We start from the raw sequence: 18,440 nt of genomic DNA on the forward strand, positions 1-18,440 counted from the left end.
TGAGGGGAATTGAAGATCCAGATGCAACCTTTCTCTGCCAACTGATCTTGGATAGGTTTGGTGTCGATGTTCAGTTCTCTACATGCACCGACGAAGTTGCTTCCACGGTCAGACCTCAGCTGTTTCACTGGTCCTCTGATGGCAAGGAACCTTCTCAAGGCGTTGATTAGGCTGGAGGTATCCATGGACTCCAACACCTCAATGTGAACGGCTCGAACACTCATGCAGGTGAATAACACAGCCCACCGCTTGCTGTTTGCTTGGCCTCCGTGAGTTCTGCGTGTGGACACCATCCATGGTTCGAAAACGTCTAGGCCCACGTAGGTGAAAGGTGGCTCTGTAGAAAGTCTGTCTGTAGGCAAGCCAGCCATTTGCTGGTACAGTTGTTTTCCTCTCGCTTTACGACAGTGCACACAATCGTGTAGTATTTGTGCTACACGTCTCTTCATTCCAATAATCCAGAGGCCTGCAGACCGTAAAGCACCTTTTGTAATTTGCCTGCCTTGGTGTTCAGTCTTTTCATGGTGGTGTCAGATCAGCAAGACTGTAACATGGTGTTTGTTGGGAATGATGAGAGGATTTTGTTCTGCAACTCCAAGATGAGCCTGGTTCAAACGACCACCAACTCTCAGTAAGCCGAAACTGTCGATGACTGGGTTTAAATTGGCGAGAGGACTTCTTAATGGAATCTGCTGTTTGTTGTATAAACACTTCCATTCTATGGCGAATTCACTCTATTGGAGGTGGCGTATTATGAGGGACTCGCTATAAGAGATGTCCTCAGCAGAAAGGGGTTTGTGGCAGACATGCCAGCGATGACAGTTTTTGTTTTTAAGGTCAGTATGATAGCATCTGGTGATGTGCACTAACCTAGCGACAGTCCTGACGAGCCTCATCCAGCTAGAAAAATATTCAAAACGTTGGCAACCGAGGTTGGAAGTTTTTTCTGCACTGGTGGCCAGGGTATTGACTTCAGCTCGGACATCTGGATCGTTGTCTGGATCTAGGATGCTGAAGGCTTCCTGGACACCTTCTTCTGACTGTCTCAGCAGGAACTCTAGACCTGTAAGCCAAGAAGAGTTAGCAAAAGAACTTATAGACATAGGTCTAGTTGCGTGATCTGCTGGATTCAGTTCAGATGGTACAGGTTCTGCCAGGTTGTTGCAGACTTCCTTGTCCATAAAGGCAACGCTGTGTTCTCTCATTTCAGGTTTGCTGTTCATAGAACGCTGAAGAGAGTTAAATCTGGTCTGAGCTTGAGCTCGGTTGTTTGGGAGTCTTACCCTGGTAGATCGGAAGGGGTAATGGAGAGACCCAATGGTTGGTTTTGTCTTTAGAAAACTCACAGTCCATTATTCCGATGAATTCTCTGTCCTCTACTGACAAGGCTACTTTATCGTCATCCTTGGTTGTGAGAAAGACTGATCTTCCCAAGTTGTCGATATGCATAGAAGAAGCGATGTCAGGTAGCTGTATTGTGTCTGGAGACTTCTCTTTCACTCCATAGTGATGAGGACATGGCTTTAAGCAGGTTGTGCGTCCATCTCCATGCACGTAAGTCTTAAAGGAATCAATTCCTGATCGGTCAACCCACACATTTCCTATGACTACCCATCCCAAGTCCAGTCTCTGGGCGTATGGTGCATAGTCAGGCCCATTACACTGCTGTCGCACCTTGTGTACCCTTAGATTGTTTCTGCCGAGCAGGAGTAGAATCTCTGCATTATTGTCCAGAGGTGGGATAACACTAGCGAGGTGTCTTAGGTGTGGTTGATGAAATGCAGCTTCTGGGGTAGGAATTTCATTCCTGTGGCTGGGTATTTGGTCAAATTCAACGAGCGTTGGTAGAGGTATTTCAATCTTCCCATTGATAGGAGAAGCAATGAATCCCTGGGCTCTTCTGCCGCTAGTCTCTATGCGACCCGAGCAGGTGTTCAAGGTGTAGGGTTCTGATGGTCCATTAATTCCGAAGGCTTCAAAGAATTTGGTTCCTGCCAGGGACCGGTTGCTTTGGTCGTCTATGATGGCATACACCTTCATTGCCTTTTCTGGATGTCCCTCGGGATAAACCTTGATGAGGCATATTCGGGCACAACATTTCTGTGTTTGGACCTCTCCACATACCTCTGAGCATGAGCAGGAGACGGCTGTGGTGGTGTCAGTCTGATTCTTGGACTCCCCGCCATGACTTGGAGTGGGAGTGGTGGTGACTGCAGCCGGTGTGTCTCTAGCTAGCTGGGTTGGGTGCATGGCTGAAACGTGTTTTTCACTATGACACTCCTCACACTTGACGATGGATTTACAGTCCTTTGCCATGTGCTCAAGTGATGCGCAGCATTTGAAACAGATCCCAAGCTCTGTGAGGACTTTCTTGCGCTCCTGTAGGGTTTTGGATCTAAACCCTCTGCACTTGTTCAGTGAATGCGGTATTTTATGGATGGGACATTCTTGATTGAAAGACTTATCTCGTGATGAGATGGTGTTTTGTTTATCTGTGCGTGCTGCAGGTGGTGGTAGCTCAGTCTTCCTAACACTCACAGTGTTCTTAATGTCTCTGCGTTTGTGTATGGCACCTTCATACCTTGATGATGATGTTGCAGCTGCCGAAGTGTTGAACTCTAGGAAGTCGAGGCTGGGGTCGTTCCTCATCTGGGCCTGCTTGTCGATGAACTTGCAGAACTGAATAAATGGGGTAAAGGTGACGTCATGCATTCTTTTGTACCTTGAGACTGACGTTGCCCATTTCTCACTGCAGACTGTATGGCAGCTTCACCACGATTGGGTTCACTCCATGGGCTGTATCCGGGTAGCACAGCCCAGACAGACGAGGATCTCTTTTGGCGAGCTCCAGCTCCATGAGCAGATCACTTAGGTCTTGAAGCTTTTGGACTTCTTTAAGGTTGATCTTTGGGATGTCCTGCAGTCTCTTGAATAGGGCTTTCTCTATTGCTTCTGCGCTGCCAAAGGTGCGTTCCAGTCTCTGCCATGCAGCAGCGAGACCTGCTTCTGCTTGTCCCACATAGATGGTTCTGAGGCTCTTGATACGGTTTGTAGAGCCTGGGCCCAACCACTTGATCAGGAGGTCGAGCTCCTGTTCTGCAGTGAAGTTGAGATTGGCGATGGCTGCCTTGAAAGTTGCTTTCCAGGCCCTGTAGCTCTCTGCACGATCATCAAATTTCGTGAGACTAGTGTTGATTAGCTCTCTGCTCACCATGAACCTGGCAAACTCAGACATATCTGATTTCTCTCAACTTGTTGCCATGACGACTCGTGATGCCCCTGGGGCGTATGGGCTGCCTGGCGAGAATGGATGAGATGTACCCGGGTAAAATGACGTTGCTGCAGGGTTGAGCTGTGGTTTAGCCTCTGTAGATTCTGATGACCGCTGCTTGAGCTGTGGAAGTGGGTCAGGAAACACTTGGTTGCCATCTTTCCGTGGTGACTGTGTTTGAGAGGGCACCTCTTGGTGACTGTTATTAATTTGCTCGGGTGCTTTAGGTGGCACTGGCACTGGTAGAGGTAAGTTGGAGGTTTTGGTGTTGTCGGCTTGGACGGTACTGCAAACCGGGGTTGCTACAGGTAACTGATTCAGTACGTAGTCTCTTGTGCGATCAACTGGATTGTCTGCTTCCAGTGGTGGCGAGTGAGCTGGATCAGGACCTTGGATCAATGCTTGCTCAAGTAGTCTCACTTTAGCTAGCGCAACTTCCTCTTCCATCTGTGACCGAAAAATGTTTATCCGAGCCTCCGCTTCTGCCCTTTTGGCTTCCGCTTTAGCAGCTTCTGCTTTTGCAAGGGCTTCTGTTTTAGCGGCTTCTGCTTTTGCAAGGGCTTCTGCTTCTGTCCTTTTGGCTTCTGCTTTAGCGGCTTCTGCTCTTGCAAGGGCTTCTGCTTCTGCCCTTTTGGCTTCTGCTTTAGCGGCTTCTGCTCTTGCAAGGGCTTCTGCCCTTTTGGCTTCTGCTTTAGCGGCTTCTGCTTTTGCAAGGGCTTCTGCTTCTGTCCTTTTGGCTTCTTCCTCTACTTCTCTTTCTCTGAAGGAACGTCTCACCTTGGATTCCTCTGCTCTTATGCGGGCCTCTAGTATCCTATCGCTCAGGGCTGAGCTTCTTGAGGATGATGACCCGGATGACCGAGAGGAACGTCTAGATGAGGTTGATCGGTGTGATCTGGTTTCTTGCTGGTGACAGATACGGTGTTCTGCCTTGTCTATGGCATCTTGCACCTTGGCATCTCTTTCCTTGTCTACCTCTTCTGCCTTGCTTAGGTCTGAAAGAGCTTCATCAATTTTAGAGTCTTTTAGAAAGGTAATGTACCTTGTTGACAGTCTCTTGTATCTTTCATGAGCTGTGTTCAGCCGTTCCAGAGCGGCTTGTAAGCATGTGGCATCACCTGATGAGGATTCAAGTCTTGACATGTAATAGGTGACTCGTTCCCACTGTTCCTCCAGGTGTTCACATAGCTCATCTTTCATAGTGTGATAGTTTTCAGTGGCCTTTATCGTGGGTTTGGAAGAGCGCTTCGGTCGGACATCTTGGTCTGCTGAAAGCAAGGGCTCTGCCTCCTGGGCTTCATAATGGACAGTATCAGATTGTATTTGCTCTGTTTCAGCAGCGGGGAACTGTCCAAGGTCTTTTTCGGCCATTTTCATTTAAGGTGTACTGTCTCTTTAAGAAACTTGACTTTTGAATAGGGGTCCAAAAATCGTTGTGCAGCTCTGCAAGGACTCCCTGATGAGATTCCCAAGGTGTCTTTAGTAAAACTTGGGGTTCGCAGTGCAGCGATGTGCAGTAATGAGGTATAATGTACTGCAAGTCTATAGAAGTGGTATGGCAAGAGAGAAACAGCAGGTGCATAAACTGTCCCTTTACAATGCAAGCAGAGGTGACACTGGACGTGGCAGATGGGAGAGCTTCCCCTTAGGCTTGTCCAGGCATGCACTGTGCAGGCAGACTAGTGCACAAGGCTTGTTGCTAGGCAGATTACATGGGAAGTTACAGGGTTCTTAGGGATCTGTAGCCGGGGTATTGAGCTCTTAAGCAGTCTTCTGACTGTTCTGTCCCCACTTAAAGGCGATGGAAGGTGCGTAGTTGTGAGAGGTTGTGAGAATCTTCGTTTTTCCTATAGGTGGGGCAGACAGGACCAGAGCGCTCCAGAGTGAAGCATGCACATGCTGAGATGAAACAATGGTGGTTTATTTTCTCCAAAGGTTAGGACATGCAGAGTGCAGTAATCCAAGTACTTGGCATTGTAATTCTCCAGTGATGCTTGCCTCTGTAGCTACTACGTGGTCAGAAGACTTTGCTCCTATCCAATCCAATATGGGATGTTGTTCTCACAAACTCTGGTTTGGAATGAACGTACCAGGATGTGATGCAAGAGGGTCATCAGACACTCCCATGGGCTGGACAAAAGAAACAGAGGAGCCGAAAGGTCTGACCAGTAGATGTCAGCAGAGACAAGCATGAAAAACATTAAATAGCAGTTTTAACTAAAACAAATAGAAACAGCACAGTCTACATGTAATTCTTCAAATGACATGATTCAGATGAAACCCCCAAAGGATCCATTCACTGTAATGAGGAAGCAGAATTAGTGTGGGCTCCTCATGGCAGTGCGGCAATCATCTCTATCTAGTGAACGGTTATCTCCAAAAATTGTATTACTACACCAGATTCTTTATGATGTTACATCGTCATCTTCTTCCCATTCAGGTCTCTACAATATTGGATCCTCTCAGTGGAGATCTTCTATATAAGAGAATTCTGATTGACCCATCAAGGGTGGATATGGACAGGGAAAAGATGGCAGAGAGGATATTACACCTCACCCTAGAGATCCTCTTCCGGCTTACTGGAGAGGTGAGAGATTCTGATGACGTCACATTACATCATTCTTATCTATGGGAATAACAGATGGACAGAACTGGAGAGGTGAGGACTCTGGAAATGTCTGGAGTGAGATTTATTACTGTGTATTTCCATAACCAGGATTACACAGTAGTGAAGAAGACCTCTAGTGAGTGCTGTCAGGCCCCTGTGTCTGAGGGATGGGGAAGACCCCTGAGCTCAATCATGGGGCCTCCACCTCACCCCCCGATACATGAGGACATCAATGACCAGAAGATCCTAGAACTCACCTGCAAGATGATTGAGCTGCTGACTGGAGAGGTGACACTGCTGGGAATGCGGGGACATTATACAGTAACGCTATGAAGGGATCGGGGGTGACGGTATCATTGTATGTGTCAGGTTCCTCTAAGGTGTCAGGACGTCACCGTCTATTTCTCCATGGAGGAGTGGGAGTATTTAGAAGGACACAAAGATCTGTACAAGGACGTCATGATGGAGGTTCCCCAGCCCCTCACATCACCAGGTAATAGACAGGACTAAATACACACGGCCTATAATAATCTGTATGTAAGGAATGAATTCAGTCCCTGTATGTGTCTCCTCCAGTTCTATCCAGTAAGAGGATAACACCAGAGAGATGTCCCCGTCCTCTTCTCCCACAGGACTGTAAACAAGAAGACCCCGATGTTCCTCAGGATGTGTTTCCTCCAGATCTATCCAGTAAGAGATATCTACTCATGTACTTTCTGCACTAATTTTGTGTTTACATTTTTAGACTTTCTGCTCTGGATTTTTTTTCAGCTGTGTTTTCTTTGCTTCTGCTTCTTCTGCTGTTTGTTTCTAGTGCCTTCTCTATGTTGTTATGACGGCAACTCAAAGACCTGCTGTGTTCATAAATACCCTGTTTCCCTGAAAATAAGACCTATACGAAAAATAAGCCCTAACATGATTTTATGGGATATTTCGAGAATGCTTGAAATATAAGCCCTACTCCAAGAATAAGCCCTAGTTACAGTCAGGCGTTGGGAGGAATCAAACTGCTCAATTTCTGAGGAACCCCACTCTCTTATGGACTCCATCAGTTGTATTCTAAGGTTGATTGTTTACGGACCTTTGATGATTTCAAAGTCATGTGACATGATGTAACCAAAGGTCTCTTAATTGCAGGAGTCTAAATGAACTGAACAGAACACAGGCTGGCATGCCGGACTGGTATTGGGGGAAAGGGAGAGCAAACTGGACAATTTCACAGGCCCCCATAATCCTAGCGGCCCCAGTGTTTATATGCCAATTATAAAACTGCTTAAGGACCTTTTTTTACATCACATCATGTGACCAAAGGCTGGTGTGTGTGTTCACGCCAACTTTAACCAGCTTTGTCAAAATGGGCAGAGCTTGGCCAGAACAAGGGTGTGATGCCACCACTTCTCTAATTCATAACAAACTGCGATGTTCCCTATGCCAGAAATCTCACTCCAGTCCCTGACGTCCTTTTTCAGTGTACATCACCGGTCTTGATGAATTTGAACCCTAATGTTTATCTGTACAGGCTGCAAGACCCTGCTACCTTCTTTGGTTACAAAGCCTAAGGATAGGCCATCAGCGTTACAGTCTCAGACAACTCAGTTGAGTTTTCAGCATCTGTCATTATTTTATTTTCGTCTTCGAAAAAAACTTCTTTGAAATTGTCTATGTTGTGGATCAATGTTTCAAGGAGATGTTTGCAGGTTTTTCCAACTGTCATGGCAGCGTCAGGATCTGTTGAAATGATCGACTCTGGTACTTTGCATGTTAATTTCTCTGCTGTCTGTGAGCAGCGCAGGGAGACGCAGACATCAAACCACAGGCTTGGGCAGGCTAGCAAGATTTATTCTCTGCTGGGCTGCTTGTTAATGTCTGTGATCACATGCTGTAGAGGAGAAAGTATTGTTTGCTCCCGTTCTGTATATGCTGGCTGGACTATTTCATTAATGCCAGCTATAGTTTACCTATACTGATCTGGTGAGGTGTTGTGATCCAGATTTATGAGTGTTTTTTTGCATTATTACTGTGAGCTGTTGTGGTGTTATCCCTTGTTGTAATTTTTGTTGCTGCCTTCCTGCTCTTGCTTTTCTCCTTAGCCTCTCACTGTTTTTTTTGTGAGTTTGCAATGATTCCCGTCTGTCTTAATCTGTATTTCCATCATAATCCTGCCACTTCCTTCCCTTGGGGATCACAGATTAGATTTAGTCAGGAGACTAGTAATGCACGAGACTCTGGCATCTCCATCTTCAGGGGTAATCCAGAGGTTAGGAATAGTTTGGGGTCCCCTAGTATGAGGGACAGTATAGGAGCCCCCTATCCCTCATTATCCTGCAGTAACATTGTGACAATCAATCAGATTATTTACTGTAGCACATTCCAGAGAACTGGTGCTAGGAATGGGAGAGCCGAATTAACAAAGATGTAACTCTTAAGGCCGCTTTACACACAACGAGATCGCTAGCAATCTCGTTGGCTATGTGACACGCCCAGATCATTGCTACGATTTGCCGAGATCGCTCATAGGTCATTTTGTAGCGGTCACACGTACCCATCTCACAAACGGCGCTACATCGTTCAGCGAGATATTGTTTGATCAACGCGGTCATGTGGATGTTGTTCGTCGTTCGCAGGGTGTCAAACGTAGCAATATGTCTGCTGCATTCCAAACGCCGAACAATATTTTGAAACTGAACGTCGTGTCAACGATCAACGATTTTCGCTATTTTGAAGATCGTTCGGAGTTGCACGTAGGTGTCACACGCAACAACGTCGTTAACGACGACGGAAACGCGTCACGAAAACCATGACCCCGACGACATATCGTCAGATAAATCGTACCGTGTAAAGGGGCCTTTAGATCTCGATATTGGACAACAGATTAAGAATAATTTTTTCCCTAATTTATTTTCTGATGTTATGGTTTAAAAAAATAAATGTACTGTACTTTCAAGATAATATCATTAAAAATTAATAACTTTGTGTTTTATTTTTAGCAGATGACTGTATTGGGAGTTCAGATGGATCTCTAATATCTTCAGAATTTAGAACAGATGATGAAAGTATCCCACATGATACATATGAAGAGCATGCTGTTGTCCCAGATATAAATCCAGTCCTTCCTCGGAAAGCTCTATCATCTGAGTTTTTCAAACAAGCCCAAAATTGCCATTTATCACAGAATTGTAAGCAGAATAAAAGTTACAGAAGTGATGTGGAATATGAAACGGATGAAACGGTTCCTACAAGGGAGAAGCCATTTTCATGTTTAAAATGTGGGAAATGTTTTACCAGGAAATCACATCTTGTTGATCATCAAAAATATCACACTGGGAAGAAGCCATTTTCATGTCAAGAATGTGGGAAATGTTTTATTCAGAAATCATACCTTGTTAGACATCAGAAAATTCACAAAGGGGAGAAGCCTTTTTCATGTTCAGAGTGTGGGAAATGTTTTATTCGGAAATCAGAACTTGTTGAGCATCAAAGATCTCACACAGGAGAGAAGCCATTTTCATGTCCAGAATGTGGAAAATGTTTTATTCGAAAATCAAACTTTGTTAGACATCAGAAACTTCACACAGGGGAGAAGCCATTTTCATGTTCAGAGTGTGGGAAATGTTTTATTCAGAAATCAGAACTTGTTGAGCATCAAAGATCTCACACAGGAGACAAGCCATTTTCATGTTCAGAATGTGGAAAATGTTTTATTCAGAAATCAAATCTTGTTGTACATCAAAGATCTCACACAGGGGAGAAGCCATTTTCATGTTCAAAATGTGGGCAAGGTTTTACTACTGAATCAAGTCTTGTTAGACATCATAAAATTCACACAAAGGAGAAGCCATTTTCATGTTCAGAATGTGGGAAATGTTTTATTGAAAAATCAGTTCTTGTTGTGCATCAAAGATCTCACACAGGGGAGAAGCCATTTTCATGTTCAGAATGTGGGAAATGTTTTATTCAGAAATCATATCTTGTTGTGCATCAAAGATCTCACACAGGGGAGAAGCCATTTTCATGTTCAAAATGTGGGCAATGTTTTATTAGTAAATCAAATTTTGTTAGACATCATAAAATTCACACCGGGGAGAAGCCGTTTTCATGTTCAGAATGTGGGAAATGTTTTATTCGTAAAGCACATCTTGTTAGGCATCAAAGATCTCACACAGGAGAGAAGCCATTTTCATGTTCAGAATGTGGGCAATGTTTTACTAGTAAATCAGGTCTTGTTAAACATGTGAAGAAGCCACACAGGAAAGGAAACCTTTTTCATGTTGTGAATAATTGAAATGTTTAACTGGTAAATCAAGTCTTGCCGACCATCAGAAAACCAACAGAGCGGAGCAGCTATTCTTGCTTTCAGAATTTGCCAAATGTTTTTAAGACTAATTGGATCCTGTTGTCCGATGAGTCACACAGGAGAAGCCATCATGATGTATTATAATTCAAAGGATTTTATAAAAAAAAATTGGCTACAATTGCTCAAGTAAGAATTTGTGAGGAAAAGAACCATTTTATTTCTTTTTAAACTTATTTCATTTTTTGGACCATAATACACACCTAGGTTTTGAAAGAGGAATATAGGGAAAAAGATTGACACAAAAAATGTGGTCATAAAGCACTGTTATGGGGGAAGATCTGCTGCTGACACTGTTACTGGGATAAAATCCCCCAATTCTGGGCCCCTTACAGGTACTGTTGATGTTTCTCCCATCCTTGTGTATACTGTATATCCATCCTGGTATATATGTTGCCCATCTTTATCCCATCCTGGTATATCTGGTTCTTGTCCTAGTATATATGTCCCCATTCTTGTATATATAGCCCTCATCTTGGGCCCATTCTGGTATATATTTCCCCATCACACTGCACACATAATAAAATAAATGATTACATTCCCCATCCCTCTGCTCTTCCGGTGCACGGTGTTCTTTTCTGATGCTGGCAAGTGACTTCACCATGTAAGCGGAGAAGCCCATGACATTACTGCCATGTGCCCCCAGTTACACGCAGACGTAAGTGTTAGAGAATAGTCAGCCATAATGTGCTGAGCAGCCATGTTGTATCTAACAGCCATCTTGGGAAGACTTGAGCAAACTAACTTTGCAGCTAATGAAATGCAGTGGCTAGAGTTCTCCCCCCAGAGAGGAGATAGAGATGACATCAGTGTAATTAGCAAGTATAAGAAAAGGTCCAAAAAAGGTTAAATCGAATAGAAGAATACAATTGCGTCAGTTGATAGATGCAAGTAAAATATATCTTTGTACCGTGTTAGCCAGTAGAGATAAAAAAATTGTTTAAAAGAACAGAAAGTCCTCAGTGGTTGATACCTTTTAATGGCTAAATGAAAAGATGGTAATAATTGCAAGCTTTCGAGACTACTCAGGTCTCTTCATCAGGCATGGTATAACACAAAATCTGAAGAGTCACATATTTATACACAACAGGACTTAGAATAGTGCAATAAAAAAAAAAAACAAACAACAAGTTATATGAAACAGAACTATCACTATGGCAGGGGGGCAAACTGTTATGGGGCCATAAATACTGCTGCAGTTCAGTGTGAGAACAGAAAGTCCTCAGTGGTTGATACCTTTTAATGGCTAACTGAAAAGATGAAACGCGCACAACTGGACAGCGACATATTTTTCCACACTGAACTGCAGCAGTATTTATGGCCCCATAACAGTTTGCCCCCCTGCCATAGTGATAGTTCTGTTTCATATAACTTGTTGTTTTTTTTTTTGTTTTTTTGTTTTTTTTTTTACTGCACTATTCTAAGTCCTGTTGTGTATAAATATGTGACTCTTCAGATTTTGTGTTATACCATGCCTGATGAAGAGACCTGAGTAGTCTCGAAAGCTTGCAATTATTACCATCTTTTCAGTTAGCCATTAAAAGCTATCAACCACTGAGGACTTTCTGTTCTTTTAAACAAGTTGATAGATGGTGATGTGTCGTCATGAATAGCAGGTATATTGAATTGATAAAGAAATTAAGTTGTCAATAGAGTTGTCAGTGTGTGAAGAGTTATGTGAAGTAGAGGCGCCTTCAGGGATCAGAAATGTCAGCAATGACAACATGGCTGAACTAGTGAAAAGTATCATGGAGGCCCATAGGAATCCAATACTTTTTACCGCAATGCTCTTAAATAATGTCATGAGGTATCATTATATTCTTTGTTCTCCAACGTATACGTCTTTCTCTGCAGTATGAGCTTTCCTTTGTCTAACATGTATAAGAGCCCCACGCGTCTTTCGGGGGACACTTCTTCATCTGTTGCTAATTCTGATGTTCTGCAAGACACCTTTGTGTGTCATCCTGCCGCATAACCTGTCTTATCTGCTCTGTTGCTATCTCGGAATAAACTTCAGTCTTTGCTTGGAACGGATTGTCTACAACGTCTTCTTAGCTCTCAAGGTCTACGGACATTTTCTTTCAGTAAGCTGCCAGAATATTCACTGCTCCCCACAGCCGGGATTATGGGTTTGGGGAGCAGTGAATATTCAATGGCTAATAGTAGACACACGTGATCGCCCAGCCACAGCAGTAAGCGGGCGGCTTAGTAATCATGTGTACCCGATATTAAAGAGAATGAATATTCGCTGCTCCCCATGCTAATAATACCGCCTACTTCTTGGTTGGGGCTGGCTTCCTTGCCTAGAGGTGGGCGGGATTATGGCGTGGGGAGCAGTGAATATTCATTTTCTTTTTTAGCTGGCACACTGTTAGCCTTTTTGAGAGCCTTTAGGAACATTTGTGAAAGGTTTTGATACTGGATTATATTTAGATAATTCACTAATCTCAGGTTGCCCACTGCTTTATTTACTAAAAAGCGCAGTCCCAGATTGGAGATAGGAACTCATAAGTATATCACATTGTATATAATTGCATTTCAAATCTTGTTGTTTTGTTAATAAATGCTTATAAATATATATTCTTCATGCCTTGCTTTCTCTTTTGTCTAGATGTTATGATTTTGCCTCAGAACCTCTGGAGTTGGCGCAGACCTGTAGGCATTTTACACCAAAATAGTGAGGGGAGAATTGAATCACACTGCATCCTAGATACGTGGAAGTTGTTAAGACGCTCTGTTCCCAAATTATCAGCTTTTATGCCAAAAAAACTGTCACAAAAATTTGGAAAGTTGTGCCAAGATTTGTCATTTTCACTCTAAAATTGCCAGAGCTTGGGTGGGACGGGGGCGTGACAGCACAGCTCCTTTAATTCATGACGACCTGTGGTGTTCCCTATGCCAGAAATCTCACTCCAGTGTCTGATGGGAGTAATATTTCTAGCATGGTACAAGGAGGCACATGCCACTCGTCAAACGCTACAGATTCATGAGGAGGCATTTACCTCTTCATGAATCAGGAGTGACCCCCGCAGAAATGGGGCTCTTTATGTTATAAAACTGATTCCTTTACAAAGGATAATTGTTGTAATAAAAAAAGTAAAGGATTTTATCTGTCTGATATCCAAGAGATTACTTATTTTGTGGGGCTACCCACACATAGAGATATACGGACCCATTGAAGTTCGGGTTTTTCAGTCGGACTTTAAATAAAGTTCAGTTGGGGAAAAGGACTGGTTCTGAACCCCGTTGGAAGTCACTGATTGGGCAGTTCGGGTCTCCACCCACATGCAACTAGCCATAAACAGTATTTATTACTGGGGGGGAGGGCGGGTTTTTTCCTTGTGCACAACACATCCTATAACGATGTTTTTACCTCCCCGTTGTAGCGCCTGGTCCCACCAGACCCCGTGGGGGGCGCGCTCCCTCACTTGTGCCCAGTCCCAGCATGGCTCCAACTTGCACTCCCAGTCAGAGCCCCAGGCAGCGACGGCCTTCCTCTTACCAGTCCCATGGCTCTGCAGGCGCTGCTCCTGCTCCGGGTCCTGATGTACGTCCTGCTCCCAGGCATGCTGCAGCCTCTTCCTGTCTCCCTTCCTTACACAGAGCTGCTGTAAGTGACCCTAGGCTGCGCGCGAGGCCACGCCCCCTTTCTTAAAGCGGTATGCCCCGTTTTCTGGAAGTGACCTCAGAGGTCACCTGTTACCTAATGGGTATTTAGGTTCACCTCCCCCAGCAGCAGGCGCCCGAGCAATGCTTCCATTAGAGCCTTGCCAGTGTCCAGACCCCCTTGTGCTGTTATGTTTTCTGTGTATTTGTTACCTGGTTGTAATCCCTTGTCTCACCGTAGTGCCATCCGTATCATTCCGGCTGTGGACGTCACCGCTCATACCGACAGTGGACGTCACCGTGCTCTACCTGCCGTGGACATTATCTGTACCGTGCCTGCTGTGGACGTCACCTGCTGTGAACATCTCCGGTGCCGTTTCCGTGTTCTGCTGGCTGTGGACGTCACACCTGGCCCTACAGAGATTCCTACTACCGGTTCCTGGCTGCCGTGCATTTAGGCCTTCTGGGGAGGCGCCGCACAGTCCCTGTATAGGGGTTCGCTGCTGGTCGCCTTCTCGGGGGAGTCCGGTGCACGGTCCAGTGGGTCCACCTCCGGCCGCTCGCCGCTCCTCGGTGAGCGTAACAGTTTGCTCGGGCCATGGACTCCTCCGGGATCAAGGTTAACCCGCTGACTGACCTGCAAGAGGAGCTCTCCCGCCAACACGAGACCCAAGCAAGATTAGTGGCTGACATGAAGTCTGTGGAATCCCGTCTGGGTCTGGCATCCATGCAAACCTCCGGATCCTCCGACGGCTCCCAATTAATTGAACTACAGAAGGAACTGTCCCGCCAGCATGAGGCCCAGAGACGCATGGCCGAATATATGGTGTCCGTGGATTCCCGTCTATACGCCCTGCAGAATCCGGCCTCCTCAACAACCCCCGACTCTGCGGGATTATCGACATGCATGTCTCCTTCCCGCCTGGCCTCCCCACCCATGTATGGAGGGGATCCCCGTTTGTGTCGTGGTTTCTTAAACCAGCACTCCCTGCACTTTGAGCTGTCGCCGCTGCAGTGAGCGACTGATCGCTCGAAAATCGCATTTATCATGTCTCATCTGACTGGTCAGGCTCTGGCTTGGATGAATCCGCTCTGGGAGAGGAATGACCCGACCGTTCAAGTCCTGTCCGTCTTTCTGACCACCTTCCGTAAGGTGTTCGATGAGTCAGGCCGTCTCTCGTCTACTGCCTCTTCGCTCATGAGAATCCACCAGGGGAATCTCACCGTGGGACAGTATGCAATCGAATTCCGCACTCTGTCCTCCGAACTCAAGTGGAACAATGACGCCTTGGTAGCTGCCTTCTGGGAAGGGTTATCCGGTAAAATCAAGGCTGTACCTACCACCCTGGAAGAGCTGATCTCTCTGGCTACCCGTATTGATCTCCGCTTCCAAGAGCGTCACCCGGGCGAGAAGAACCTCGCGCCTTGCGCCCACCTTCTAAAGGCCGATGTTACCTCCCTCCACCCGGCCTACTGCTCCGCACGAGCCCATGGAGGTTGATCGCGTCAGTGAGTCCAGACTGCGACAGAGGAATCGGAGAATGGCAGGAGAGTGCTTCTACTGCGGAAGTGCCAAACATCTGATTCAAGACTGTCCAGTCAAGCCGGGAAACTACAGAGCCTAGGGTCCATCGGAGAGGCCACCCTAGGTCATGCCAAGTCCTCTCCTTTTCTCCATGTACCTATATCCCTGTCCTGTGGTTCCATCCAGTTGTCAGAGCATGCGTTCCTGGATTCAGGCTCTGCCGGGAACTTTATCCAACAATCCGTGGTGGACCTACACCAGATTCCCGTCCGATGTCTTGCTACCCCCATCAGTCTGTCTTCCGTGGGTGGAAAACCGCTATCCGAACCCATCCAGCACATCACGGAGAACTGTACTATGCAAGTGGGGTTGCTACACTCTGAGACCATCGCCTTCCACATACTCCCTGGCATGATGCATGCCCTACTACTGGGAATACCCTGGCTTCGGTCGCACAAGCCAGTACTGGACTGGGATTCTGGAGACATCCTGCAATGGAGTGCGTCTTGCCACAGCAACTGCCTGAAACCAGTGCATCCTCCGCACCGACCCGTTGAACCGGTCACCCTTCCCGGGTTACCTCCTGCCTATTGGGCCTATGCCGATGTCTTTGACAACCAAACAAAACAAAACAATCACTGATCTCGGGGAGACCAGCCAGAGAAAACACTGCTGGCAGCCAGCGAGGGGGCGCTCAAGACAGTGAAATCCTAGGTACATTGCCCCCTGGGAAATATGCAAATCAAAAAGGTCCGTGGAGCCTCTGTTAGGAGTCTCAACACAGAAACCAGCCAGATATCCCTCCGGGAAGGGCCCAGCCAAGGGGTGACTCTTTTTAGGAGACCACCATAACCACCATATTAAGTGGCCCTTTTAGTCAATATCCAACTTTTTGACAAGTTTAAAGATATGACAAGGGAAATACCAAGGCCAGGTATCCATCCACAGACAGCCGTTTCGGGGTATTGCCCCTCATCAGCGTGGAGTAGAATTCTGGCCGGATGGGAGCAATGTACCTAGGATTTCACTGTCTTGAGCACCCTCGCTGGCTGCCGGCAGTGTTTTCTCTGACTGGTCTCCCCGAGATCAGTGATTGTTTTGTTTTGTTGGTCTACTAGGCATTGCTCCCACCCGGCCAGAATCCTACTCCACACTGATGAGGGGCAATACCCCGAAACGGCTGTCTGTGGATGGATACCTGGCTTTGGTATTTCCCTTGTCATATCTTTAAACTTGTCAAAAAGTTGGATATTGACTAAAAGGGCCACTTAATATGGTGGTTATGGTGGTCTCCTAAAAAGAGTCACCCCTTGGCTGGGCCCTTCCCGGAGGGATATCTGGCTGGTTTCTGTGTTGAGACTCCTAACAGAGGCTCCACGGACCTTTTTGATCCGTATCATTCCGGCTGTGGACGTCACCGCTCATACCGACAGTGGACGTCACCGTGCTCTACCTGCCGTGGACATTATCTGTACCATACCTGCTGTGGACGTCACCTGCTGTGAACATCTCCGGTGCCGTTTCCGTGTTCTGCCGGCTGTGGACGTCACACCTGGCCCTACAGAGATTCCTACTACCGGTTCCTGGCTGCCGTGCATTTAGGCCTTCTGGGGAGGCGCCGCACAGTCCCTGTATAGGGGTTCGCTGCTGGTCGCCTTCTCGGGGGAGTCCGGTGCACGGTCCAGTGGGTCCACCTCCGGACGCTCGCCGCTCCTCGGTGAGCGTAACAGTTTGCTCGGGCCATGGACTCCACCAGGATCAAGGTTAACCCGCTGACTGACCTGCAAGAGGAGCTCTCCCGCCAATGCGAGACCCAAGCAAGATTAGTGGCTCACATGAAGTCTGTGGAATCCCGTCTGGGTCTGGCATCCATGCAAACCTCCGGATCCTCCGACGGCTCCCAATTAATTGAACTACAGAAGGAACTGTCCCGCCAGCATGAGGCCCAGAGACGCATGGCCGAATATATGGCGTCCGTGGATTCCCGTCTATACGCCTTGCAGAATCCGGCCTCCTCAACAACCCCCGACTCTGCGGGATTATCGACATGCATGTCTCCTTTCCGCCTGGCCTCCCCACCCATGTATGGAGGGGATACCCGTTTGTGTCGTGGTTTCTTAAACCAGTACTCCCTGCACTTTGAGCTTTCGCCGCTGCAGCGAGCGACTGATCGCTCGAAAATTGCATTTATCATGTCTCATCTGACTGGTCAGGCTCTGGCTTGGATGAATCCGCTCTGGGAGAGGAATGACCCGACCGTTCAAGTCCTGTCCGTCTTTCTGACGATGTGTGTTCGATGGTGTTCGATGAGCCAGGCCATCTCTCGTCTACTGCCTCTTCGCTCATGAGAATCCACCAGGGAAATCTCACCGTGGGACAGTATGCAATCGAATTCCGCACTCTGTCCTCTGAACTCAAGTGGAACAATGACGCCTTGGTAGCTGCCTTCTGGGAAGGGTTATCCGGTAAAATCAAGGCTGTACCTACCACCCTGGAAGAGCTGATCTCTCTGGCTACCCGTATTGATCTCTGCTTCCAAGAGCGTGCCAGAGAAGTCACCCGGGCGAGAAGAACCTCGCGCCTTGCGCCCACCTTCCAAAGGCCGATGTTACCTCCCTCCACCCGGCCTACTGCTCCGCACGAGCCCATGGAGGTTGATCGCGTCAGTGAGTCCAGACTGCGACAGAGGAATCGGAGAATGGCAGGAGAGTGCTTCTACTGCGGAAGTGCCAAACATCTGATTCAAGACTGTCCAGTAAAGCCGGGAAACTACAGAGCCTAGGGTCCATCGGAGAGGCCACCCTAGGTCATGCCAAGTCCTCTCCTTTTCTCCATGTACCTGTATCCCTGTCCTGTGGTTCCATCCGGTTGTCAGAGCATGCGTTCCTGGATTCAGGCTCTGCCGGGAACTTTATCCAACAATCCGTGGTGGACCTACACCAGATTCCCGTCCGATGTCTTGCTACCCCCATCAGTCTTTCTTCCGTGGGTGGAAAACCGCTATCCGAACCCATCCGGTACATCACGGAGAACTGTACTATGCAAGTGGGGTTGCTACACTCTGAGACCATCACCTTCC

General features: G+C 46.9%; 1 protein-coding gene across 1 annotated transcript; it reads left to right on the plus strand.

Annotated features, from left to right (window-relative positions):
• The first annotated feature begins 5,860 nt into the window (after nt 1-5,860).
• LOC142258885 (uncharacterized) lies at nt 5,861-11,186 on the plus strand. Its single transcript, XM_075331448.1, has 4 exons — nt 5,861-6,167; nt 6,249-6,372; nt 6,456-6,569; nt 8,867-11,186. The coding sequence occupies exons 1-4, from the start codon at nt 5,913-5,915 to the stop codon at nt 10,159-10,161; spliced, it is 1,788 nt and encodes a 595-aa protein (XP_075187563.1). The 5' UTR covers nt 5,861-5,912; the 3' UTR covers nt 10,162-11,186.
• Nucleotides 11,187-18,440: the final 7,254 nt, after the last annotated feature.

The sequence above is a fragment of the Anomaloglossus baeobatrachus genome, assembly GCF_048569485.1.
Source record: "Anomaloglossus baeobatrachus isolate aAnoBae1 chromosome 5 unlocalized genomic scaffold, aAnoBae1.hap1 SUPER_5_unloc_16, whole genome shotgun sequence".
NCBI lineage: Eukaryota > Metazoa > Chordata > Amphibia > Anura > Aromobatidae > Anomaloglossus > Anomaloglossus baeobatrachus.

Bases quoted from the DNA above. Each gene is read 5' to 3' on its own strand.
- LOC142258885 (XM_075331448.1), top strand. From the start codon at position 5,913: ATGGACAGAACTGGAGAGGTGAGGACTCTGGAAATGTCTGGAGTGAGA. The intron at 6,373-6,455 runs GTAATAGACAGG...TGTCTCCTCCAG, and splicing joins CCAGCCCCTCACATCACCAG to TTCTATCCAGTAAGAGGATA. The intron at 6,570-8,866 runs GTAAGAGATATC...TTTTATTTTTAG, and splicing joins GTTTCCTCCAGATCTATCCA to CAGATGACTGTATTGGGAGT.